The sequence below is a fragment of the Benincasa hispida genome, chromosome 12 (genome assembly GCF_027475165.1).
Source record: "Benincasa hispida cultivar pf3 chromosome 12, pf3_genome.v1.1, whole genome shotgun sequence".
Lineage (NCBI taxonomy): Eukaryota > Viridiplantae > Streptophyta > Magnoliopsida > Cucurbitales > Cucurbitaceae > Benincasa > Benincasa hispida.
Window position 1 is genome coordinate 51147369 of NC_143489.1, and position 27483 is coordinate 51174851.

General features: G+C 37.0%; 1 protein-coding gene across 4 annotated transcripts; it reads left to right on the forward strand.

The window, feature by feature from the left end:
- The first annotated feature begins 297 nt into the window (after positions 1 to 297).
- LOC120092932 (AMP-dependent synthetase and ligase family protein) lies at positions 298 to 26943 on the forward strand. 4 transcript variants are annotated; one of them, XM_039051178.2, is made up of 17 exons: positions 298 to 772; positions 1114 to 1593; positions 2033 to 2229; positions 2399 to 2602; positions 3231 to 3950; positions 4076 to 4794; positions 5137 to 5212; positions 5320 to 5406; positions 5676 to 5719; positions 6040 to 6148; positions 11510 to 11569; positions 12573 to 12657; positions 14575 to 14639; positions 14745 to 14804; positions 24910 to 24954; positions 25848 to 25957; positions 26530 to 26943. In XM_039051178.2, the coding sequence occupies exons 1-17, from the start codon at positions 475 to 477 to the stop codon at positions 26771 to 26773; spliced, it is 3603 nt and encodes a 1200-aa protein (XP_038907106.1). In that variant the 5' UTR covers positions 298 to 474; the 3' UTR covers positions 26774 to 26943. The 4 variants fall into 4 exon arrangements, with proteins under 4 accessions (XP_038907106.1, XP_038907109.1, XP_090164771.1 ...); XM_039051181.2 differs by lacking the exon at positions 25848 to 25957; XM_090308646.1 differs by lacking the exon at positions 2033 to 2229 and having other exon boundaries at positions 325 to 772.
- The last annotated feature ends 540 nt before the right edge of the window (positions 26944 to 27483 follow it).

The window sequence follows — 27483 nt, forward strand, 5'->3', positions numbered from 1 at the left end:
TTTTTGTATTAAACATGTATATTTTTAATAAACTATGTACAATTCTTTTTTACATAAATATTTCATGTCTCTTTTAATTTTATAATTAATTATCAATATTTGATATTTATTTATTCTCTCGTATTGACATTTAAACAAATATTTATAATTTACATCTAAATGTTGTCAAATTTTATAAAAATAATAATTAAAAATAATCGTCTAATTAAATCATAATCAAAGTTAGGTAACTCATTACAATAATTTCCATACAATTTTCCAAAATTTTATTTTTATGGATATTTTCATAAAATCAACGCCTCCACCGAGTTCATACTTTTCCATGCTTACAACCTTCCCGCTAAACGAGGAAAAAGTTTCATTTGTTTCCGTAGCCCAAAAGCCAAAACAATTGAAACAATCCAAAATCAGCAATGTCGGAGATGAGCAAACGTTTCCAGTACTTCTAATGGTTGAAATTCAGCGAAAGAGACTATGGAGCAGCCTCTTTGCTGCATATTTCACGAGTTTCAAAGAGTTGCATCATCTCATCCTGAAAAAATCGCTGCAATTCATGCCTCCGGTGGAGTTCAACTTCTCCGCCAGTTAGACGGCGGAGGCGAAGCTGATGATTTCTTCAAGGGGCGGGCCATATCCGCTTTCCCTCCCATGTACGAAGGGGACCAGTGCTTCACTTACTCGCAGCTGTTGGCCTCCATTGATTCTCTCAGCTCCCGCCTTCTTGCAATCCTTCGTGATCCTCAATTAAACGCGCCCACTGCTCCTCACCCAGGTCATTTCTTCAATTCTACTGATTTTTGTTCTTAATTCTCTCCAACTCCGTTATGAGTTTATGACTCGCACAATACACTTTATTCGACTGAAATTTGAACTATCTGGTATTCCGCATCTATATTGTCGTGATGCTGCCAATCTCAATTGGTTATCTGTTTAGCAAGGAATCTCTAAGTTTGGCTGCAATATTAGTGGATAATCAATTTCAAGACGAATAAGAAGCTGGACTTCGCTTTTGAACCTGTAATTCTGTAAAACAGTGTAGTGTTTTCCCGTTAATATGCGAGCTAATCAATGAGGCGTTCTTATTAACATGGAAATTAATCTCCAATTTTTCAGAGAATGATCAGCCGGCAAAGACTGGTTCAGTGGCCAGTGAATTATCTGAAGCATCGACTGAGCTTGAAAGCAGCAATATACCGAAAATATTTGGAATATATATGCCACCTTCAGTTGAATACATAATTTCTGTTCTTTCTGTACTGAGATGCGGAGGGGCTTTTATGCCATTAGATCCTGCATGGCCTAAAAGGAGGATTCTGTCAGTTGTTTCTTCATCGAATATTGATCTTATTATCTACTCTAGGTCTTCATTTTGTGAAAATGGCTATCATGTGACTGAGGGATTTCGTTGGCTTGAGCAAATCAGTGGTTGTTCAACCCTTTGTTTTACTATGGAAGAAAGTTCAGTTCAAGAGCACAATAGTGCGGTTGATTTAGTTTTTCCTTGTGAGCATGAGAAAGGGAGGTTGTTTTGTTACGTTATGTATACATCTGGATCTACTGGAAAGCCTAAAGGCATATGTGGCACTGAACAAGGTATAATGTTACCCAGGATTAAGATATCGATACCGATGGAAATGTTGAGATCTTAATTTTATAAAAATTTCGATGGATTTAACAATAAAATGTTGATATTGACACAAAGATTCTTGAAAAACCAATGAACTTATAAAAATTATTTCAATTCATAAATAAGTTTTTTTATCTGTCCCCTTCACAATAAGGTGTTATTGTAATTAATCTCGGTTGGAGGTGCTATGTATGATAGTGTTTTCTTGGTGGGGCTTTGTCACCCATAATGGTTTTTTTCTTTCTAAAAATATATTCCATTTCTATGTTAAAAGAATCCATTTATTTGAAAATTTTCTGCTTTCTTATGCGAGTATAATATACAACATATAAGCAAGATTTGTGGCTTCTCCACCGTTGCAATAGGGGTGCTGTTTCTTTAACAAAATAGTTTTAACTTTTGTAGGTCTTCTAAATCGCTTTCAATGGATGCAAGAAAACTTTCCTTGTAGCAGAGAGGAACTTTTATTGTTCAAGACATCTATTAGCTTTATTGATCACATTCAAGAATTTCTTAGTGCTATATTAACATCTTCTGCCTTGGTTATACCTCCAATGAAAGAGCTGAAGGAAAATTTGTGTTCTGTTGTCAATTTTATTCAGGTAGGCTCAGTAGGGACACTTTTGGTTCTGAGTTCTGCTTTCTACATTAGGATGTTTCGTGTAGTATCTGTATGTTCTTCCATTGATATGCTGTATAATTGATATCAGCTCATAATTTGTGCGACATTCTTATTTAATGAATGACCAAATATAATCTCTTTCTGTGAAGGCGTATTCTATTAGTAAGCTTACTGCTGTTCCATCACTAATGAGGGCGCTCCTTCCTGCATTGCAAAGACTGTGTGTGATGCAGAACAAATGTTCCCTAAGATTGTTGATTCTGAGTGGGGAAAGTTTGCCAATACTGTTATGGAATGCACTTGTCAAGCTATTACCAGACACCACTATTTTGAATTTGTATGGTAGTACTGAGGTTAGGATTCAATCCTTACCAGCATTGTGCACTCAATTTATGCAAAATCATTCCCAGTTTTTCATATTTTTCATTTTCCTGTTCATTTTCTGTCCGTGCAACATCCCATTCTATTTACAATGCCAATCTGTGACTGAATAATATATGGAAAGATGCTTGGACTTGTTTATCTTTTAGCTCTGTCTGTGCTGTCTCTCCTCGCCTTTAATTTTTGTTGGACCTAGTGCTGTCTTCCTGCTTTAGAGTAGTGAATGGTGGCAGAGTTACAAGCAACCATGTTATGGGAAGTGTTAAATAGATTGTCTTGCTATGTCAAGATGGCTATTGAATATAAGATCAATTATTTTACAATCCTTGAGATTGTTCAACAATGAAATCTTTTTCCAACAGCAACTCATGAAGAGTCTTGAAATCATTTTTATTTACTAGCATTGAAGTTGTAACTCCTTTTTCATACATGGTATGAGTTTCATATTTTAGATTTACGTCAAGATGGTGATTAAAGGTGCCACTATTTACTTGTACTTCGTACTCTAATTCAGTGATCTGGAACATGTTGAGCTACCTTTTTCCTATCATTCATGTCTACTGGATAATAATTTAGTATCTCAATTTTCTGAACAAAAAGGTATCTGGTGATTGTACATATTTCGATTGCAAGAGAATGGCAATGATTATGGAGACAGAAGCAATCAATACCGTTCCAATTGGTGTGCCGATTTCTCACTGTGATGTTGTGGTTGTTGGTGACAATGATGTACTGAACCAGGGAGAACTGTGTGTTGGTGGTCCCTGTGTATGCAGTGGATATTATTCAGATTCTGCTTTTCTCCCGTTGGATGGTGTAAAGTTTTCTCAGGACTTTGTTCATGGAGGATCATTTAATGCAAACAGTAGTCAAATTTATATCAGGACTGGTGATTTTGTCCGACAGCTTCAAAGTGGTGACTTGGTGTTCTTGGGGAGAAAAGATCGTAGTATCAAAGTTAATGGGCAACGTATTGCTTTAGAAGAGATTGAGGATGCTTTAAGGGAACATCCGGATGTAGTAAATGCAGCTGTTGTTTCCAGGAGAAGTGATTGGGAACTTGAGTATCTAGTGGCGTATCTAGTTTTAAAAGATAACAAGAAAAGTGAAATATTCAGATCCACTGTCAGAAGTTGGATGGTGGAAAAAGTTCCATTGGCCATGATTCCAAACAGCTTTTTCTTCATTGACTCAATTCCTATGTCAGCCAGTGGAAAAGTTGATTATGAGATCTTGATGCATTCAAGACCTCTTCGGGAGCATCTGCATGAAAATATTGATGAAACTTGCACAAATGACTTCATTCAAATCATTAAAAAGGTGTTCCCCCCATCATCTTAATATTTCCAGCCCCATTGCTTCATTTATAGCAGCTTGTGAAATGGACAAGGAGTACGTTCTCTATATAATGCGCATTTTTCAAAATTTGTTATCTTGTATTGCAGGTCTTCTCTGATGCTTTAATGGTTGAAGAGATATCTAGTGATGATGACTTCTTTACGATGGGTGGTAACTCTATAACTGCAGCGCATGTGTCACATAGATTAGGGGTTGATATGAGATGGCTGTATCACTATCCAAGTCCAGCAGAGCTTCTTATGTTTATTCTTGAGAAGAAAGGATCAGATATCATAGATATCAATGGCAATACTGATGAAAGAAAGAACCTGAAAACTGATGGGTGGAACAAATATTCTTCGGATGATTCTGAGTTTCTGAACCGGTTTGATCTTAAAGAGGGTGGGAATTCTGGAAAAAGGAAACAAGTTCAACCAAATGATGGTTTTTCAAGGGCAGTCATACCAAGGAATAACAAATCTTTATTGTCGAAACACTATAAGGTGGTTTCTGATTTTTCAAACAATTTGGAGGATATAAGTCAAGTTGGTGGGCACCTGTGGAATTCTCCTTTAACATCTGTGTCATGTGCATTCAGTCGATGCAACAAGGTTGTGTATGAACACAAGTATGTTGGTGGTAATGAATGTGCAGAAACTTTGTCGATAAAGTTCCCAAGAGGTGAAAATGGTTCTATGAAAAAACTATGGCAAGTTCATATGGAGTCTTGCGTAGATGCTTCACCACTTCTTGTGTTTAAACACCCCAATATCTACTTGTTTATTGGTTCTCACTCACATAAGTTTGTCTGCGTGGATGCGAAAAAGTAAGCAGCATTCAGGAATCAGAACTTGTGTATTCGCTTTAATGTAGTAAGCCAGAGTATTCCTTCTACATTGTCTTCAACATTTTCTTCCTTTATGTTATGAATAGAGATGCTTATTTCCTCGACGAACTTTTTATCTCTGGCTCCTTTGCACCATATATATTTATTTTTGTTTAGGATGGAAATGTACATATGTTAAGCATTCCTCTTTTCTTTGTACTTCGCATACATCTTCAATAACAATTCCTATTTTCCTTTTATGAAAAAGTACGCACTCTGTAATTACTAATTCATTTTTATTTGATTTACTGAAGTTATTCTTTTTTGCATAACTTTCCATAGTGCTTCTCTTCAATGGGAGATAAGGCTAGAAGGACGAATTGAATGTTCCACAGCAATTGTTGGGGACTTTTCTCAGGTTATCTCACTATTGTCATGTGGTCATTAGGCATAACATTTAATTAAGTTTTTATCTTAGAAAAGGAGTATGTATATATTTATTTACTACTCTTGAAAACTTTTTAGGTTGTAGTAGGATGCTACAAAGGGAAGATATATTTTCTCGAGTTTTCCACTGGCATTATCCAATGGACATTCCAAACATCTGGCGAGGTAAGGGATTTTGTTTATATTGACAAACTGGTCAATGATCAAGCACAACAGTTCCATCGAAGTAAAAGAGGAATGAGAATTGTGTCTACCTCATACCTTGCAGTTTGTGTCTACTTAGTTTGTATCAAAGCACTAGCACTGTATGTAGAAAGGGAATAAAATTGTTCACGATCTCACATTTGAGGTCACCCGCCAATGGCCAATGTTTAAACCATATTTTACTCGTCAACTTCTCCTAATTAATAAAGATTTCATTTTTCAAATTGAAGGTAAAATCGCAGCCAGTGGTTGACCCAGATAGAAATTTGATCTGGTATGGTTTTACTTCTGTATTTTAGCCAGCTGATCGTTCATTCTCCTCTATAAGGGTGGTGGTTGTTATTGTTTTTGAAAGGGTGTGTGTAGTTTATACTGGTCTCTCAGTGATCATGGTTGTTTTTCCCACTCAAATCTGATATTGGACACTAACTTGACTTTAAATTATTGTAAACAAAAAATTATTAAGACACATGTTGGTTTGAAGAAAACTTACATTAATCCACTGACCATAAAAGGAAATATAGTACTATCTTTAAGTACATTATTTCATGGTACACGTAATTTTTTAGCTTAAGATTTATAACTTTTTTGTAGGTGTGGATCATATGACCATAACTTATATGCACTTGACTACGTGAGGCATTCTTGTGTTTACAAACTTCCATGTGGAGGAAGTTTATATGGATCACCTGCAATTGATGGGGTAAAATCTGTCAGTCATTTTTTTTAACTGTACTTTCCTGATTAATGGTTGTAAAACTCTTAGGTTTGAAAAAGAATCAGAATACTCTATTCATTCACCAAAGATATGAATATACAAGTGTACAAAGTATAGAAAAGGAAAATATCACAAAATATTTACAAGAATGGAAAACCCTAACTATAGAATTATAACACTCCCCTTCAAGTTGGAGCATATATGTTAATCATGCCCAACTTGTTACATAGATAATCTATACATCTTCCATCCAATGCTTTCGTGAAGATATCTCCTAATTGTTCTCCAGTCTTCACATATCCTGTAGATACCAACTCTTGTTGAATTTTCTCACGTACAAAATGGCAATCAACTTCAATATGTTTAGTCCTTTCATGAAATACTGGATTAGACGCAATATGAAGTGCTGCTTGATTATCACACTACAACTTTGTCGGTGTGGTGATTTCAAATCCCAACTCAACAAGAAGTTCATATATCCAAATCAATTCACACACAGATTGTGTCATTACTCTATATTATGATTCTGCACTTGAACGTGACACCACATTTTGCTTCTTACTCTTCTAAGAAATCAAATTACCACCAACAAAAACACAATACCCTGAGGTTGATCTTTTGTCTTCTTTAGATCCTACCCAATCGGCATTTGAGAAACATTCAATATTAGTATGACCATAATCCTTATATAACAAACCACGCCCAGGAGCAGCCTTCAAATAACAAAGAATCTGTTCCAATGCAGCCCAATGATCAACTGTAGGGCATGACATGTACTGACTCACAATACTTACTGAATAGACTATGTCGGGTTGAGTCACTGTAAGGTAATTAAGTTTTCCCACTAACCTCCTATATCTTTCGGGATCTTTAAGCAATTCTCCATCTTTTGTGAGCTGTAAGTTGGGCATCATTGGGGTACTACATGGCTTAGCCCCTAGCTTTTTTGTTTCAATCAACAAATCAAGTACATATTTTCTCTGTGATAATAGAATTCCTTTCTTGCTTCTTATTACCTCAATTCCTAAGAAGTATTTCAACATGCCCAAATCTTTTGTATGGAATTGACTATGAAGAAAGGTCTTTAGAGACTGGATACCTAAAGCATCATCACCAGTAATCACAATATCATCCACATATACGACTAACAAGATGACATAACGCTCAGATCTCTTAAAAAAGACTGAATGATCTGACCTGCTCTTCCGCATTCAAAAGCTTTCAATCACCTGACTAAATTTACCAAACCAAGCTCGTGGGCTCTGCTTTAATCCATACAAGGATTTACGAAGGCGACACACCGTTCCATTCTCCCCTTGAGCAACAAACCCTGGTGGTTGCTCCATATACACCTCTTCTTGAAGATCACCATGAAGAAATGCATTTTTAATATCAAGCTGATGTAAAGGCCAATGATTGATTGAAGCTAATGTGCTACAGGAGAAAAAGTATCAGCATAGTCAACGCCATAAGTTTGTGCGTAGCCTTTCGCTACGAGGCGCACTTTTAACCGAGCAACAGAACCATCAGGATTGACTTTAACTGCAAACACCCATTTGCAACCGATAGCTTTCTTTCCTGCAGGGAGAGAAAGTAAATCCCAAGTACAATTATCATCTAAGGCAGTCATCTCCTCCACCATTGCGGCACACCAACCAGGATGAGACAAAACCTCATGAACAGTTTTCGGGATGGATACAGACTCTAAGGATGCAATGAATGAACATGTGGAAGGCGACAAATGGTTATATGAAACAAAAGAGGAAATAGGATGAGCACATGTACATTTACCTTTACGAAGAGCAATAGGAAGATCATCACCCGTTTCTGGATCCAATGATAAAAAAGACTCTGGTACAGGGCATGGAACTGGAGGAGGTTGTCGTCGAGTATAGACCTTAACGATGGGAGAAAAAGTAGATGTAGTCACAGGTAGAGATGAATCAGGAAGAGGATCGAAAGGAGAAATAATTGTGTAGACAAGGAAATCATCCTCTAATTCCTTATGCTCCCCCTGACTCTTGTTCGAAGAGAAAGACGGTGATGAAGAAAATGGGGTATGTTAAAAAAAACGTGATATCAGGAGAGACTAAATATTTATTTAGACTAGGACAATAACACCGATACCCCTTTTGGACATGGGAATAACCAAGGAAAATACATTTTAAGGACTTTGGATCTAGCTTGGTATGTTGAGGCCGAACATCCCTAACAAAGCAGGTACGACCAAATATTTTGGGTGGAATGGGAAACAAATGTTGCTTGGGGCATAAAGTACGGAAAGGTATCTCACCCTTAAGAATGGAAGAGGGCATGCGATTTATTAAAAAACAAGCTGTGGAAACAGCATCAGCCCAAAAGGATTTTGGAACATGCATCTGAAACATCAAAGCTCTGGCTGTCTCAAGGAGATGATTCTTTCGTTCTGCAACCCCATTTTAAGATGGAGTATCAACACAAGAAGATTGATGAAGAATGCCATGGGCATCTAAATAAGACTTGAGTGTATGAGAGAAACATTCCTTAGCATTATCACTTCGTAGGATTTTAAGAGTACCATTAAACTGAGTTTGAATTTCAGCATGGAAGTTACGAAAATGAGAAAGTAACTCAGAATGACTTTTCATTAAATATAACCACGTAACACGAGAATAATCATTGACAAATGTAACAAAATACTTAAACCCTCCTTTGGACTCAATAGGACATGGACCCCAAACATCAGAATGGACTAATTCAAAATGAGCACTAGCTCGTTTATTGACTCGAGGATACAAACTCAAACGATGAAATTTAGTAAACTGACATGACTCACAATCTAAAGAAGACAAATGTTGAAGTTGTGGACGAAGACTCTTCAACACAGAGATAGACGGATCACCCAAACGACAATGCTCTTCAAAGGGAGACGACACGCCAGAGCATGTGATGGCCGTAGGTGTTTGTGGTTCAAAGATGTAAAGACCTCCAAATTCCCGCCCTTTACAATAGTCTGTTTTGTCGTAAGATCCTGAAATAAGCAATAACCAGGAAAAAATGAGACACAACAATGAAGATCACGAGTGAGTTTACTGACCGAAATCAAATTAAACGAGAAATTTGGTAAATTTAAAACTGATGACAAAGAAATTGATTTAGTGAGATGGACGGTTCCTGATCCTAAAACAGGAGTGGAGGTTCCATCAGCTATATTGACATTAGGTGAAGAGGTAGATGTACAAAGGTTAGAGAATAAACTGGGGTTACCTGTCATATGGTCCGTAGCGCCAGAGTCAATGACCCATTTTGACATGGAGGAAAGAAGGTATTTAGAAATGTTACCTATCTCTGCGATGGTCGTAATGAGAGTAAAAGATGATGCCCTCAATGACTCTTGATATTGCTGAAATTTAGCAAACTCCTCTGCAGAAATCGTAATTGACTTGTCAAGATTATCAAGAGTAGAGGCGACATGTGCAGAGGGTGATGCCATCCTTTGACCCTTATTCAGCAATCTTCTGCATTCACGTTTCGTATGGCCAAGTTTATGATAATAATAGCAAACACCTCCTCCTGGATTTGATCTCCATGAATAGTAGTTGGATCCATTCAACTTGTGTTCAGTTACTTTTGACACCATAGGAACAATCTCAGATATTACTGGTTTCTTATCAGCCATTACCTCAAAAAATAAATACCGGACAGCAGAGAATCAAACCCTAATTTACCGAAGAGATGTCGTTACAAACAGTGAGTATATCTATATATCCCAAACTAACACACCACCAAGAAGAGCCAACAACACTGAGGAAACCCATAGAAGACAGACGAAAAACGGCGGCACACGCGCCTACACGCGCCGCCGCGTGGACAGACGGCAAGATGGAACAGTCGGCGCGTGAGCCTCACGCGCTGGTCAGATGGCAACGGACTTTGGGGTTTTGTAGATCGGCGGCTGGGCTCCTCGTTGGACTGGGTGGTGTCGAAAAAAAACAGTTTTTTTTTTTTTTTTTTCCCGCGGCGGCGGTGGCTAACGACGGCGAACGAATCAAAGACGACGACTTTGAGCAAAAGTGCAAACTCACCTCTCCACAAAACCCTTGACGTATCACAAACGGGTTCTAAATTCTCAAACCCTAAGGTTTACAAAACCTTAAGTTTGTTTAGAGAGCTCTGATACTGTGTAAAACTCTTAGGTTCGAGAAAGAATCAGAATACTCTATTCATTCATCAAAGATATGAATATATACAAGTGTACAAAGCATAGAAAAGGAAAATATCACAAAATATTTACAAGAATGGAAAACCCTAACTATAGAATTATAACAATGGTCAATAGTGAATTCAAGATTATTTCAAGCCACCTTTTTTTACCCTCCGGAAAAGGTTATACTGCTGTAGTGCTGTTTATTTTCAAATGAGAGCTTTAGTAAATAGTTGTGGATATTATTTATTCACGAGGAACCAGCTTTATGGAGAAGGATCATTAGAAGAGATCCAAGAAAGAAAATAATGTATCTTGGATATTTTTTCCCTTCTATTCCATTCTGTCGTGTTTGGTTTGTTTTGATGCACGCAAGTTTGTCCCTACAGTAGAAAAGGAGAGGGTGCATGAGCAGTTGAAAATGGTATATCTGTTACACTCTGAGCTTAGGAGGGGCACATGAATGAGTCGAGATCCATCTAAATGAGAAGGATCCTGAAGACATGAAAGTATGGTTAAGAAAGACTTAAAAGAATTGAAAGTCACTACCTATACCAACAAGATGCACCTTCCTTTTCAGTGGCTCAATCATAAGAACTCCAAAGTTAAACGTGCTTAGTTTGGAGTAATTCTATATTGGGTGACCTCTTAGGAATTTTCCTAGGATGCATGTGAGTGAGGACAAAACATGTTGAAAGGACCCGTGTTGGCTTGTGGGGACAACTTTCACTCTTAGAAGTATCAAGACAAACAAGGATAGCTTTGCCAGGTCGCCGGAGATGTAGGGGAATGCTGGGGCCATTAGGTGCCGAATCCGAATTCCAAATCCTAGTCCAAATCCTAGTCCAAATTCTAGGCCTAGGGCATTACAATATCTAGAGATAGGAGTATGGTATTTGCACCTACAAAAAGTTGCTTGGAAAATCATAATTTTTTTTTATGAATGTTCACTTTCACGGTTCAATGAGTTGCTTGATTTTGAGTCATGGAAAAGCTCATTTCTGTATTGCCTCTGTTCTGGTGTCTGCATATATCTTTACAGTAGTTGTCATTTGAAGACATTTGCACCTTTTAAAATAAAGATAGATTAGGAGTAGTGAAGTTAAAGTTTTTATAATTGTAACTTCAGTAAAAATTTAAATTCAACTTTCCTCTTTCTGTAGGTTCAACATAGACTTTATGTGGCTTCAACCAGTGGACGAATGACTGCTCTATTGATAAAGGCAATGACAGTTGACAACAACTAGAGTATACGTTGATTCCTTCTAATCATGGAAAAAAAGAATCCCTCTAATCATGAATCTGGCTTGGGAACTTGGCAGATGAGAAACAACTACTGAAATACTTTTATGATTTTATCTTTTGTAATTATGCGTCTGCTTCAGAAAACTTATAGAGAAAATGGGTGGTGGGATCTTCAGATGTTGCATGTTGCGTACTTGCTTGAGATGCGGCCCCCAATTCAGTTTCGACTTTTGAGTCTATTTTAATTTTAGTGGGGTCTTATTGTTACATGGAGCACACCTTTCCCACCACAATTGATAATTCCTAACCCTTCGATAGTTGGGATTATATGAGAGCCTGTGCAATGCAACATTAGATCCGAGAAAAATATCATGGGGAGGAGAAACTAAAGATTAGGTTTAAATCCTATTTTGGTTCTTGAACTGTTAGGATTCTTTTATTTTGATTCTTGGACTTTCAAAATATACATTTTAGTCCCTAAATGTCCAAATCCTTTTCATTTTGGTTCCGAAACTTTTAGAAAAAAACTATTTGAGTTCTTGTCAGCTAGACGTTAGTTGTCTAACATATGGACGTTAGGTTACCTAATAATATCAAGGATCAAAATGGTTATGTTTTCAATTCATGGACTAAATAGAAAATTTGAAAGTTTGAACCAAAATGGGATTTAAACTTAAAAAATAATAACCATAAATTCTAGAGAATTGTCAAGGGTGGCAAACAGGATTTATCATTTAGCTTTCTAGATTGTCTGGTTTCCTCTCTTTCCTTCTCGACTTCAAGAAACTTTCAATTGAGTGCTTACGTCCATCTCTTTTCTCCCCTCTCTGAATCTTACAACTGCATTAGCAGCATTTCTATTATTCCTAAAATGTTATTGAAGTTAGAGAAAGACTAAGCTGTCTCCAATATACTATGCATGCTACTATTGCAAAACCATGTAACTTTTTGTTGACTATTTCCTTATCTTAATTACTGCAGGATTTTCCTTTCAATTCTTTGTGGCATTATGATCTAGGAGCGCCAGTCTTTGGGTCCCTTGCAATTGATCCACTTACTAGAAATGGTATGTCTATGATCTTATTTTGTTTGTTGTTTTTTTTTTTTTTTATTTGTTTTTTTTAAAGAAACATTTCGTTGATTAATGAAATAGGGGAAACCCCATAGGCCAAAAGGAAATTACAAGAAACATTGGGGACTAAATAAGATAAACTGGAATGATTAAAAGGGTGTTTATCTTTGCACCCGTAAAAAGCGGTAGACAAAACAGTATCCAAAAAACTATCAAAAGATGAGAAAGAATCCTTGAACAGATGACAATTATGCTCACACCAGAGGGTCCAAAAAAAAAAACATGTATAATGGTCATCCAAATCAATCGTTTAGTACCACCAAAAGGAGGGATGCCAAAATATCAAAGATAAAGTTAGATCCTATCAGAGACCAACCAAAAGCATCCAAGACAATGTGCTAAAAACGAGAAGCAAAAGGGCAATGCACAAACAAATGAGCATGCTTTCTGAGCGATCTTTCCTTCCAGACATTTTAATTTGTGTAGACAGAAGATTATAGTACGTTGGTTTTGAAAAATCTTGGATTTGGGGAAAACGTTAGAAGCTCTAAAGGAGGAAGTTTGGCCCACTCTGAGTTGGTTTGAGACAAGACTGAAATTATTCTTAAATTTTCAAGTACGGAACAAATGTTTGACTTGCAAACCAAATTAAACAATGTTCTTTAGTTTTGACGCCTATAATGCAATTTTGTGCATTGATTATTGGTGTCTTACTTTCTTAAGTTTTGTTATTGTTTTTCTTGTTCTTCGCTTTTTCTAAGGTATCTTACCATCTTCCTATACTTTTTAAGGCATTAGTTTGACTTTCAAAAAGAAAAGGAAAAAAAAAACTAGGCTAAATTGTTATGTCCTTTGTATTTTGACAAATCTTCTCCAGACATTCATTGGATTTGAAGAAAGTCCACATTTCTTCCATCTGGTTGAACATCTTCCCTTTTTCTTTAGTGCTATTCTCAAAGATAATTTAATTCACTCCTAGCTTTTCCTGAAGTTTCTCTATTAAGTAAGAGATGAAACCCAAGCTGCATTTTTCCATCTATAGTTTTCGTCATTTGCCAAATCTGTGTTTGAGTCATTAAGCCCCCAATTAACAGTCCCTTGAATGCCAACCTTCAACTCTACCAATTAAGGCATATACTTAAGACCCATTTGGGATTGCTTTTGAAATCGTAAAAAGCTATTTTAGGAGAATCTTAACCATCTAGACTGTTTGGTAAAACAACTTATTTATTAATCTATTTAGAATCACTTTAAAAATTATTCAAACGTCTAAAAGTTATTTGATGGAGCTTTTAGATTTTAGCTTTCCTAAAAATTTAGTATCTTCCCTTACCTATCTCAAATTTTCATTTCATTAATTTATTTTCTCACATTTATTCCAAGTTTTAATTGATTCAAATTCTTATAACAATTATTTTTAAAAAAAAAAAAAATATTTCATAATTTTTTTTAATTAAACAAAAATGATTTCAATTCAAATCATATCTATTTTCAAATAATTATATAACTAAATTACGCTAATTTAGTAATAATTTAGCAAACACCTTAACTAGTTTTTTTTTTTTAATTTAAAATTAAACTTTACCAAACACACTTTTATTTCTATCCACACCTGATTTTTCTAGAAGTACAACTACTTGTAATTATTTTAAAAGCTATAGCAATCCCAAACGAAATCTTAGGTTCGAATCTCCAACCTTAAATGCTGTTGAACTAAAATAAACAGTAGCTTGTACTCAATCAGGAGTTTGCTAAATTTAGAAACTTCTACTGCCTCAGCATTTTTCTGTATCCAAGATTTGTCAGCCAGAAAAAGAGCTTCCATCTTTTGAGCTATGGATTTATGATACTGGTGTACAGCCTTGCTCACATCATCATTTTGAACTTTTCAATTTCTTTCTGTATCCACAGTTATTTGTTGCCTGGTGGATGGTCATGTTGTTGCGTTGGATTCTAGTGGATCTGTTTCGTGGAAGGTACAAATCTTTCTTATTATAGTTATACTCATTTTCTCTTTGTGTATTGTAAAATTTGTGGAAAATTCTTCATTGTATGCTCATCAACAAAACTATCCCGTTCAGTGTACAACTGGTGGCCCTATATTTGCTGGACCCTGCATATCCACTGCCATTCCTTCGCAGGTATACTTTTGCAATATACTCGTAAATTTTGATTAACTCCCCCCCTCCCCCGGCTGTTTATTTTGTATATTTCTCTTGATCTAGCTTTTATTTTTATTTACTGTAACACATCATGTATTGTGTTGTGGGTAATAGACCTGTGATCATTTTTGTTGTAGGGGAGGGAGTAAGTTTCACATTAATACCTCAGAATGTTTTATAAGAGATCAGCTTATATACTGATCCCTTGAGACAAACTTAAAACAAAACAGAAAAAACACTAATTTACACATGGTAACTAAAAACCAACTACAGTAGATCAGCTTTAATAAAAGGATTAATACAGAATGATAACAAACAAATAACAGCCAACAGCTACAACCAGAAAGTTACAAATAAACTACATCAAATTTCCCCCAACTAAAAAATATGAAACTCGTGTCAAGTGGGAAGCGTGAATGAATTTGGAGCAAACTACTCAGAGATGTCAGCAACATTGAAAACTGGGCTGATCCTCAAATCCAAAGGTAACTCAATTTCATAGGCATTATCACCATAACGTTTTAAGACTCAAAAAGGTCCCATCTTCTTAGGCTTGAGCTTATTGTAAGTATCAACAGGAAATCAAGACTTAGTCAAATGAATCATAACGAGATCACCCTCCTGAAGTTCATTAAATCTTCGGTGCAAATCAGCTTGCTATTTGTTAGAGGAGGACATCTTTTCAATTGGAGCAGCTACATCTTTGTGTAAATATGCAATCCTTTTTGTTTTTTTTTCAATTGGAGCAGCTACATCTTTGTGTAAATATGCAATCCTTTTTGTTTTTTTTTTTTTTCTTTTTTAAAATTTGGAAACAGAAACAAACTTTTCATTTAATGAAAAGAGACTAGTGCTCAAAGTACAAAGCTCAAAATATAACCATACAAGATAATAATCATAATAATCCGGAGTTCTATGGATTAGTAGATACACCAGGGCATTTCAACTAGATTAACACCCCTATAGCACCCTCGTCATATCCATTTACAAGATGAAACTATCATACAAAAGACAGAGACTACTAGCTTGATTACAAAGAAGGTATAAAAGCAATCCAGTTATGGCAAATATCTTGAATAGAATAATCAGCAAAAGAACTTGGACGGAGAGCACCAAGAGGAAGCGAACAAACGGGCCGAACCACATTTGTCTAACCATTCAGTAGCTTTGTTGTGGAATACTCTTTAGTTTCGCTCAAACCATATTTCTAAAATCAAGGATTTAACCGCATTTGACCAAAGAACTTGTGTCTTAGAAGACAAAATCGGTTCAATCAAAATATGGGAAATGTTGCTGTGAATGTTCTGCCTGTCTCCAGTAAGTCTAGGGAGTTTTATATAAACAATTTCCAATGGTGACTTCCCTGTCATCCTAGTCTTCATGTGATTATAAGCAAACTCAGCTTGAGGTAGTGAAAGATCCCATCGCTTCGGTTTTCCTCCATTTAAACAACATATTAAGTTGCCAAGAGTCCTATTAGTCACCTCCGTTTGACCATCAGTTTGTGGATGACTTGTACTAAATTTCAAAGTAGTGTGATACGTTTTCCATAGAGTTCTCCATTAATGACTTAGAAACTTAACGTCGCTACCCGAAATAATAGACTTTGGGATTCTGTGCAAACGCACAATTTCCTAAAGAAAAGGTTAGCCACATAGATAGCATTGAAAGTTTTGTTACAAGGTAAGAAATGAGACATCTTGCTAAATTGATCAACCACCACAAGAGCATAATCACCATACTAAGACTTGGGAACACCAAGGATAAAATCCATGGACAAGTCTTCCCAAATGCTTTCGGGCACAGGTAAAGGATTATAAAGTCCAGTGTTATGTTTTTTTCCTTTGGCAGTTTGACAGAAAAAGCATCTTTTTACAAAGTTGGATACATCCTTACGGATTTGTGGCCAAAAATACCCATCCAACAAAAGCTGTAATGTTTTATCCTGTCCAAAGTGACCAGCTAAGCCCCCTCCATTAATATCCTTGATTAAGGACTCATGTAAAGACATATGTGGAATGCAGAGTTGCTTGTTCTTAAAAAGATAACCATTCACAAGCTGGAAATCCCCACAGTTGACATGGTCAGCACACTTGCTTCAAATACTACCAAAGTCCAAGTCACCATCACATAAATTTGGTAAATGATCAAAAGCCACCACCGAGCCTTTATAGAGTGTTAAAGAGATTTACTTTCTTCTAAGAGTTTCAGTCACAACATTGGTAGTTCCAGCCTTGTATTTAATAACAAAGTCAAATCTTTGGATAAATGAAAGTCAACTTGCGTGCATTTGGTCACGGGAAATGAGCCATGCAAGAGACCGTTAAGCGGAGCCTTGTCGGAACATCGGGTTGCCTAGCCCTGGTCTCATTCCCTATCAAGCGCCCTTCTCTATCTCCTGCTGATGCTAAGGTTAGAGCAGCTCCGCCCTTTCCAAATTATAAGAAAACCCATAGAGGCCACAATTGCAGAATTTACACCTTCAAAATTTTTAGTTGTTCGCTTTGCCTATCTATTCTATTATGGCCGGCTTGGAGACAGAAGAGGAAAACCATCATCCCTATCCGGGGTGGGCAAGGGAAGGGATATAACTTAGCGGTAGAGTGTCGCCTTGACGTGGTGGTTCCCAATACGAACATTTTCTGATTTTTTTGATAGTCGCCAATTAAAAGGGAATATTTTCTCAATTTTTGTTATAGCTATTGCAGCCATTCTAAAGGGGCTTACTCACTTCACTTGCTCTTGTTCAGTAGCGGTTTCTTCATTCTTTAGATAGCAAGCAGCGCGAGAGCTCTGAACTTTCATTCGACTCGTTGCATACCTTGATCCACTACTGGCCGAATAGCATTTCCTGCTGCAGTTTGAGCGGCACTGGCTTCTTTCTGAAAGTCAAATAAAGTCTCCGAACTAACAGATCTTACGTCAACAGAGTACTGATTGAAAACAAGGATTGACAAGCGGAAATACCCGAGCAGGGGCAAAAATACGATAAGTAGATACATCATTTCGAGTGTGATCAGACAACAAAAAATCAGTAGTCTTGTTGTTCGCCGCCTCGACGCATTCCCTTCTCTCCCTGGCATCGTCCCACAAGCACTAATATAGTTTTAACGTCTAATTAGATCATTTGAAACCCAGAGAAAAAAGGCACCCTTGGGAAGAGATCCCCAAAGGCACAAAAATAGAGGGTAAGGTGGTGAGAGTTGTCATAGAATGGATACCTCGACTTAATATTTGTATCTGTTATTTATTGTTATATTAATTGTTATATTAATATTTCCCCACTATATTTCATAAATTTCCACAATTGCAATTGTTTGGAATGCAAAAAGCGGTTCACCAGCCACTACATCTGTGGATCCCACCAAATCATTAAACCTGGCGGCAGCTCGCTCTTTGAGCGGGACATCAAGTACACGTATCTTTACCGATTAACCAATTTCTAAATGCTAGAGTAGATCCTAAAGAGATTCCACTTCCTCATGAATTCAACACAACATATTAAATGAAAATGAGAATGACAGAAGCCCGCTAAACAAGCATGGATTGGTAAATAAGCGCGGAAGCTGCTAAAAGCACAAAAATAGGTACATCAACTGAATGTCTTTCTTTTCTTTTGACGTCTTCCTCTATCTTAGTTATATGAGTTCTATACGATTTCTTCTTCTTTTATGGAAGTCAATGACAAGCGGATCAAACTTATTATTATCAAAATGATTTGAACCGTTTCAAAGACCCAACATGCATTTTTTTGCATTGGGCTTTTTGTTGTCTGATCACACTCAAAATGATGTATCTACTTATCGTATTTTTGCCCCTGCTCGGTAGTTCCGTAGCAGGTTTTTTCGGACGAAAGTGAATCATATTCCATTCATATGATATCGATCTCGTGTGATGTATGGAATATATGACAAAGGTGGAGTGTCAAAGTATTTCTATTGATCGGTCATGTCATATAGACCCTTTTTTGGATTAGTATGACTAGATTCTATCCTTATCAAAGAAAAGTCCAACATTTACCTTCCCGCCGAGTAAGAAAATTGGCTTCCTTTGTCTCACGCAGGAAAGCATGAACTCTAGTTAGTCTGTTGCGTTTCTGAAAAGGTATATCAGATCCATCATCGGGGATGGCTCGAATACTAACATTTGGAGCGATATTAGAAGAGGGAAGCTTGATCGATCCCCCCGACTACGTGTCCTTTGGACCCTTCGCCCACCATCAGGTGCGAATTACCCCCTATTTGTAAAGTACCCCTCTTCCTATTTAGGGGGTTGAGGTGAGAAATGGCTTGATGAACCGTTCCGTTCGCCACGCGCCAGTTTTTGAGTCTGCATAAACTTAAGGGAATAGCAAAATGAATTCTTTCCCAAGTAAATAATGTTCCCAAACCTTGAGAGTTCGAACCTAGCTCTTGCTCATAGGTGCTCCATTGTTGCCTAAGGATGCTTAATTCCTCGATGAACCATTATTGGTTCTGCAATGGTACTAAAGTTTCTAATAAACTTGCGATAAAATGAAGCAAGGCCTAAGAAACGTTGTATGTCCTTCACAGAAGAAGGTGCGGCCATCCTTGAATTGCTTGCATTTTAGATGGATCTACCGATATGCCAACTCCCTTATAATGAAACCAAGGAAAGAAATAGTGTGTGTTAGAAAAGAACACTTCTTGTAATTAATGAATAGCTTGTTTCCATAAAGAGTTTGGAACAAAGTGTGTAAATGGAAAAGATGTTCCTTATAATTCTTAAGGTAAATGAGCATGTCATCCAAGTATACTACTAGGAATTTATTCAAATGAGGTTGAAGAACCTGGGTCATCAAATGCATGAAAGTGCTCGGGGCCTTGGACAATTCGAACGGCATGACAAGCAACTCAAAGAGTCCAAATGCCATTTTCTATTCATCTCCGGTTTTGATTCGAATTTGGTAGTACCCACTTTTAAGATCGACCTTAGAAAAGTTCGTAGCACCTCTTAATTGATCCAAAAGATCAGATATTCGTGGAATAGGGAACCTATACTTGATTGTGATTTTGTTAATAGCTGTACTATCCACACACATTCTCCATGTACCATCTTTTTTAGATGTAAGGAGTGCTGGAACAACACACATGCTCAAACTGGGGCGAATATGACCTTTATTCAGTAATTCTTGTTGGGCTTATTCGATAATGGGGAAGGTTAGGCAAGATAGAACCAGGAATGAAATCAGTTTGGTGTTGAATGTCTACTAAGTGAGGAAGATCCATGGGAGTTTCTGTAATGTGTGGGAATTCTATCAGTAATATTTTGATATCCACATTGTCTGTATCATTGCAATTTTGAGGATTCTGTTCATTTACAATAATTGCCCAGACTTTAGTATCTTTCTTTGAAAGGAAAGGTTATTTATGAATTACCGAAAAAAATTGTTTCTTGGCCGATCCTTCTTCAATTTGCTTTGAACTTTTGTCACTATTGGTTGGCAAAAGAACTATTTTACGACCCATCCAAGTAAATTCATAGTTGTTTTCCCTTCCTTTGTGAATTGTTTGAAGATCATGCTGCCAAGGACACCCTAATAAGATATGACACACTTCTATGTGAAGAACATCACAAACTATTTGATGTTTATAGTGATTTCCAATTGAAAGAGGGATAGAGCAAGTAAAACATATCTGTGCCCTCCACCTTTCTTCACCCCGCCAGTTTTATATGGTTGAGGATGCAGATCAGTTTTTGATGAAAAAGTAAAAAGAGAAGGAAAAATAGTGCACAGACAGGGATACGTGGAAAACCTTAATACAGGGAGAAAAAACCACGATATAGAGTTTTCTTATTAAAATTGATACACTGGGTACATAGAGGCTATACGTTTAAATAGAAAAATGGAAAACCCTAGAGTACAGTGAAAGGACAAAAATGCTCCTACGGCTTAAACCCTACTTTCAACACTCCCCCTCAAGTTGGGGCATAGATATCAACGAGGCCTAACTTGCAAATACATGAGTCAAAGGTCTGTCTGGGAAGCCCTTTTGTAAGAACATCCGCTATCTGTTGACTGGAAGGAATATAGGGAATACAAATATTGTCACTATCAAGTCTCTCCTTAATAAAATGCCTATTAATTTCCACATGTTTCATTCTGTCATGTTGCACTGGGTTGTTCGCAATACTTATTACGCCTTTATTATCACAGTAGAGTTTCATCGGACCGTCATTATCTTGATCAAGATCATTTAGGACCTTTTTCAGCCAAATTTCCTCACATATCCCCAGACTCATGGCCCTGTATTCAACACCACCACCCTATTTTTTATTCCTCCACGTAACAAGGTTACCCCACACGAAGGTACAGTATCTAGATGTCGACTTTCTGTCTACCACAGAGCCTGCCCAATCAGCATCCGTGTATGCCTCGATGCATCATCTGTCAAACTTCCTGAACATCGACCCTGTGCCCGGAGAGGTTTTTAAATACCCCAGGATGCGCTCCACTGCTCTCATATGTTTTTCGTAAGAAGACTGCATAAACTGACTAACTACATTGATCGCATATGAAATGTCTAGTCTGGTATGAGAGAGATAGATTAGTTTCCCAACAAGCCGTTGATATCTTTCCTTGTTAACCGGAACACTGTTACTCAAGTTACTGAGTTTAGCATTAACTTCCACAAGAGTATCCACTGGTTTATAACTCCTGTCATTCCTGTCTCCTTAAGTAAATCTACAGTATATTTTTGTTGAGAAACTAAAATCCTTTCTTTCAACTGAGCCACTTCCATTCCGAGAAAGTACCTCAATTTTCCGAGATCCTTAATTTCAAATTCCTCAGCCATTTTCCTCTTCATTCTGTCAATTTCTAAAGCATCATCATCTGAAATGACAATGTCATCTACATACACAATTAGAACTGCAATTTTCCCAGATACTGATTTCTTCGTAAAGAGGGTGTGATCTGAGTGCCCCTGACTGTACCCTTGTGATTTCACAAAGGTAGTGAATCTACCAAACCAGGCTCTCGGAGACTGTTTCAACCCATACAAGAACTTCCTCAGTTTACATACTTGATGATTGACGAACCCTGGGGGAGGACTCATGTAAGCTTCTTCTTCTAATTCTCCATTAAGAAAGGCATTCTTCACATCAAACTGGTGGAAAGGCCAGTCTTTGTTAACTGCAACTGAGGGAAAAACACGAACAGTGTTTAACTTTGCAACTGAGGAGAAAGTCCCAGAGTAATCTATTCTGAAGGTCTGAGTGAAGCCTCTGGCAACCAATCTGGTCTTATACCTGTCAATCGTTCCATCAGGCTTATATTTAACGTTGAACACCCACTTGCACCCAACTGCCTTATGCCCCTTTAGAAGAGTAACCTGGTCCCAAGTGTTTTTTCTCAAGCACCCCCATTTCCTCCATGACTGCAGTTCTCCATTCGGGAATCTCCATCGCTACATGTATACTGCTTGGTATTGTAACTGTGTTTAGGCTCGTAGTGAGGGCTTTGAACACGGGAGACAAGTTGTTGTAAGACAAGTAACTCTGTAACGGATACTTCGTGCAGGATCTTGTACCTTTTCTTAAGGCAATAGGAAGGTCAAGAGAGGCATCATGGTCTTTCTTCTCCTCTGACTCCCCACTGCATTCAACCTTCTGCTCATGCGTCTTATCTTCTACGGGATCTCTTTCACCTTCAACAATGTTCTCTGCTGGAATAGATTTTTCACCACTACCATCACTTGTATCAACCGCATTTTCAATATAGTCGTTGGTGCTGTCACTATTTTCTCTGTCTTTACTTACATCATCTTTATCGTGGATTTTGGAGATAAAAATTCCAGTGGAATAGGTTGGGAATTTATAGTGTTTGTCCTAGTCATCAAGTTCCTAAAGATATGTAAGGCTCCTCAATAGGAATATATTAGGACAATTTAATGGAATATTAGTAAGGAGGATAGAAGGGGCATATGAGTAATTAGATAGTAAGTTTGTTATGAATTTTAGTTATAAATAGGGGGAGAGGGGTTAGAGAAAGGTGTGAAGAATTTAGTAAGGAATTTCCTTATTGGGAATTAAGGGAGAGACTAGCCCTCTCGAAAGATTAGGGTTTATCTTATTACCTAGTTTATGAGTTTATAGCATATTTCATTACAGTTTCCTATATTTCTATAATTGAACTGTTCTTGAGTTTATTCTGTATTCTTTAGTATTGTTCTTGTTATGAGGGATTCTAACAAATTGGTATCAGAGCACGTTCGTTTTGGGAATATTGCTATGGATTCAAATGCAATGTGTGATAGGCTACAGAAGGGGTTTGAGATCCTGGGATCAATGCAAGAAACATTGAAGGATTACCTGCAAGGATGTGAAGACCGGGAGAGAGAAAGAGAAGAAAGAAGACTAGCAACCATCAAAGAAGAGAAGGAAAACCTTGTTCGAAAATTATCTATACGAGTTCGAAGAGTGGTTGGAAGACGAAGATCCTACCCAAGGGCGCCTCCAGAAAAATGAGGGGGAATAGGTCGATCAGGTAAACGGGAAAGAACGAAGGAGAAATCCATGGTGAAGATAGGGGTGGAACAAGAATGGCGTGAAAGGAAGGAGAACCTTACGACAAACCTGTGTTCAGAGAGGCGAAGAAGTGTGTGGAAGAAGAGACGTGAGAAAAGGAGATATTCGACGGGCAAATGGCCAGAAAACCGAGATCACGGGCATAAGAAGAAGCCGTGAATGAAGGAACGAGCGGAGATGAAATTTTGGGGAAGGGGTCGTTGGAAATGGCGTGAAGGGGTGGTGGAGAGCCTGGAGAACAATGACCATCTAAGAGATATCAAGGGAGAACATTACCGGCGACGATGGCATGGATGGCCAGCGATCACAAGTTCAAGAAGACAAGGTGGCAAGCGAAAGTGGAAAGCTGAGGAAGAAGGAAAATGGAAAGCAGGCCCGTTATGTTATTTCTCTCATAAATGAAAACTGGCTGCTAATTAAAAGTGAGCTGGTGAGTGATTTTGGACAGCAAATTGGTTGTGGGCCTAGCCCATTAGGGAAGATTTTCCAAGGGGTGGAGATAGGCTCATGGAAATATTGTGGAGTCCTTGATTCCTTGATGGGCAGAATCCAAGGGAATTACTTGAAACCCAAATGTTCTCCAAAGCTAAAGAAAAAAAGTGAGAGAGAGGATAGAGACCCAATTTCTGTGATCTATTTTGTAAGCACACCTTGAGGACAAGGTGTCTTTGAAGGGTGGAGTATTGTAAGGCTCCTCAATAGGAATATATTGGGATAATTTAGTGGAATATTAGTAGGGAGGATAGAAGGAGCATATGAGTAATTAGATAGTGAGTTTGTTATGAATTTTAGTTATAAATAGGGGAAAAGGGGTTAGAGAAAGGTGTGAAGAATTTAGTAAAGAATTTCCTTATTGGGAATTAAGGAAGAGACTAGCCCTCTCGAAAGGCTAGGGTTTATCTTGTTACCTAGTTTATGAGTTTATAGCATATTTCATTACAGTTTCCTATATTTCTATGATTGAACCGTTCTTGAGTTTATTCGGTATTCTTGAGTATTTTTCTTGTTAGGAGAGATCCTAACAAGATCTTAACCTCTGATACCAATCTTGGTGTAGACAAGTTTGGGAGAGAAAGTAACTTTCAAATTAATACCTCAAAATTGGAGATGTCTTTTGAAACTCCTTTGGTCCAGGGCTTCTTTCCCCCTCCCTTTTGTAATTTCATAGAAATTGTTTCTTATTAAAAGAAATAATAATAGTAATAATAATAATAATAATAAATAAGTACCTCAGAATGCTTTATTGATAAGAAGAGATCAGCTTATATACTGATCCCTTGAGACAAACTTAAAACAAAACAGAAAAACACCAAGTTACCACACGATAACTAAAACCAACTACAACAGATCAGCTTTAATAAAAGGATTAATACAGAATGATAACAAACAAATAACAACAGTTACTACCAGAAAGTTAAGTTTCAAATAAACTACATTAATTTTTCTTTCATTCTTTATCTCTGAAGATGTGATTGCTCTACGACCCTATGCTCTCTTTTGAAGAATTATGCTTATCATAAATCTTGTGTTTCAGGTTCTCGTATGTTCCAGAAATGGAAGCGTTTATTCTTTTGAACTGGTAAACGCCGTTGTGATTAATTTTTTTTAAATCTTATTTCCGTCCTCTTAATTTTTTGGTACTTCACACTGACGCAATCCCCTAATTATCTCTACTCCAGTAAAATTTTGGTACAATATCTTGATGGGAACCATATTGATGTTGAGAAAAGTAAAAAGATTACATGATTGGGAAGAAATTCAAGAGCCCTCCCCTGACTCTCCCAATTGCAGTCTACTTGGAATACTCAATCTATAGTCGTCCATCTTTGACTCCCTTGTGACCCACAATATTTATAATTTGCATACCCGTAACGAACTTGACCAAATAATTACTAATATCCCTCCTGCTAGATCTACTAACATTACTCTGCCCCATAATGCAACTTTTCCTAAACGTATGAGTAAATTGACGGAGCATGAGCGATGCCCATCTTTAAGAAATCTCCTGCAAACCCCTGCCACTAGTATTTTGATCCCTATTTCTGCTTGTCTTTTTTATTACAAGTCACTCCCTACCCTCACCTAAGAATGTTTACAGAGTGATGGATACAAGAAGATGAATTGGGAAGATAGGGGAGTAGGGAATAACGGTGGAGTGTTTAAGGGGAGAAAACCAGATCTCTCAGAAAGTTTGATAGCTCTAATTTTCCTTCCTCTGTTACTGACAATCAGAGTGTTGGTTATGGTGAATTTTCCTTTTCCTTACAGTAAAGACTGGTTGTAGATATTAGAGGTCTTTTTAGATCTCTTATAAATGACCATAAGTTCATCATAAAGGTAAGGAAAATGAATTCCTGCTAAAAAAGAGGACATTTATTGCATCTTATATTCCAAATCCACACTTCTGCCGCTAAATCACTATGAGAAGTAACAGATCTTGAAATCATCTATCTTCTGTTGGGATTTACTCAGGAAAGTGGAGATTTAGTGTGGGAGTACAACATCGGGAATCCAATAACTGCATCTGCTTGTGTTGATGATCACCTGCAATTTGTACCTGAAACTTCCATCTCCAAGGACAGGTATGAAAAAGAATAAAGGAAACAAAGCTGAATTGATTGCTCAAATCTATCCTTTTTAACAATTTAAAAATAATGGTTTGGCCTAGTAGTTAACCACGACCATATAAATAATAAAAGGGGTATTTGGGGAAGAAGAAGTGGAGTTGTGAACTCCAAAAATTGTGAAGTTTGGAGAAGTTAGGAACTTTGGAGCCCACGGTGTAAGGAGTTGATGTGGCATAAAATTGACATAAAATTGATATTTTTTAACCGTGGGCCCCATAAACTCCGTGGGCCAAACAAAGAATGGAGTTCACAACTCCACTACCTTTAACTCCATGCGCTAAACACACCCAAAAGATTTAGAAGAAATAAGTTCAAATCATAGTATCCACTGCTTTAGGAATTAATATTTAATAAATTTATTTGTCAGCCAAAAGGCTCAAGCGACTATTCTATTAGAATAACTGAGGCAAGCTGGTAATATATATATATATATATATATATATATATATATATATGCGCGCGCACACATGCAATTATTTATAATATGGATGAAGATACACCTGAGAAAAACCAATGCTTTGTTTCAGGCTGATTTGTGTTTGCTCCAGTTCTGGAACCATCCATTTGCTTCGAGTAAAGTTGTATGGAACACAGGAGGGAAATTACCAAAACACAAATGTGGAAGAATTTTGTAGGGTGGATCTCGAAGGAGACATATTTTCCTCACCTGTTATGATAGGTGGACGTATTTTCGTCGGTTGTCGAGATGACTATGTGCACTGTGTTGCAATCGGTAACCTTAACACCGGAGGAAATAGTAATTCATTTTAACTAAACTTTTGCCATTTTTATCCGACATACTCTCATTGTTCAGGAAGAAATAGGGAAATGCTTAGTAGCATAAAAAAAAATTCATCTTTCACAAATAGCACTTTTTTTGGTCAATTATTTTAATGGCTCATCTGAAATTGAGATCAAATAAAAAATTTACCTTCTTTTAATGAAGCATTCAAACCACCAATTTTGTTGGCTTTGTCGATGGAATCTCAGTCAAGGCGAATACCCAGACTTTTATTTTGTATGTATTCCTAAATAATCTTCTAAAATATTGTGTCTAATCTTTCTCAAATTCTAATGCAAATCTTCAATTCAATTTGATTCCCTTCTCGTCACTGACTCTTTTTTATTTCGCTATTTTAATATCTCAAATAATCTTGCGTAAGATTTGGGAAGATTACTATCTATCTCGAGCTTCATCCTAGTTGGGTTTCTATTAAGCTCAAAAAAATAGTTTGTTTTGATGCTTTTTTAAAAGAAGTTAAGTTTTATTTTGGTCTCGGTATCAATCTTGATTGAGATGCACTAGGACGAGCCGTTAAAATAATTGGCCACCAAGGGTGCTATTTGTGAAAGATAACTTTTTTAATGCTATTTTTTACCATTTCCCGAAGAAATAGGACCTAAACTATGCTCTTTTAAAACTCTATCCATATGTGCTTTTTTTTTTTTTGTTTATAATTAAAATCGTATAATTACTTTTT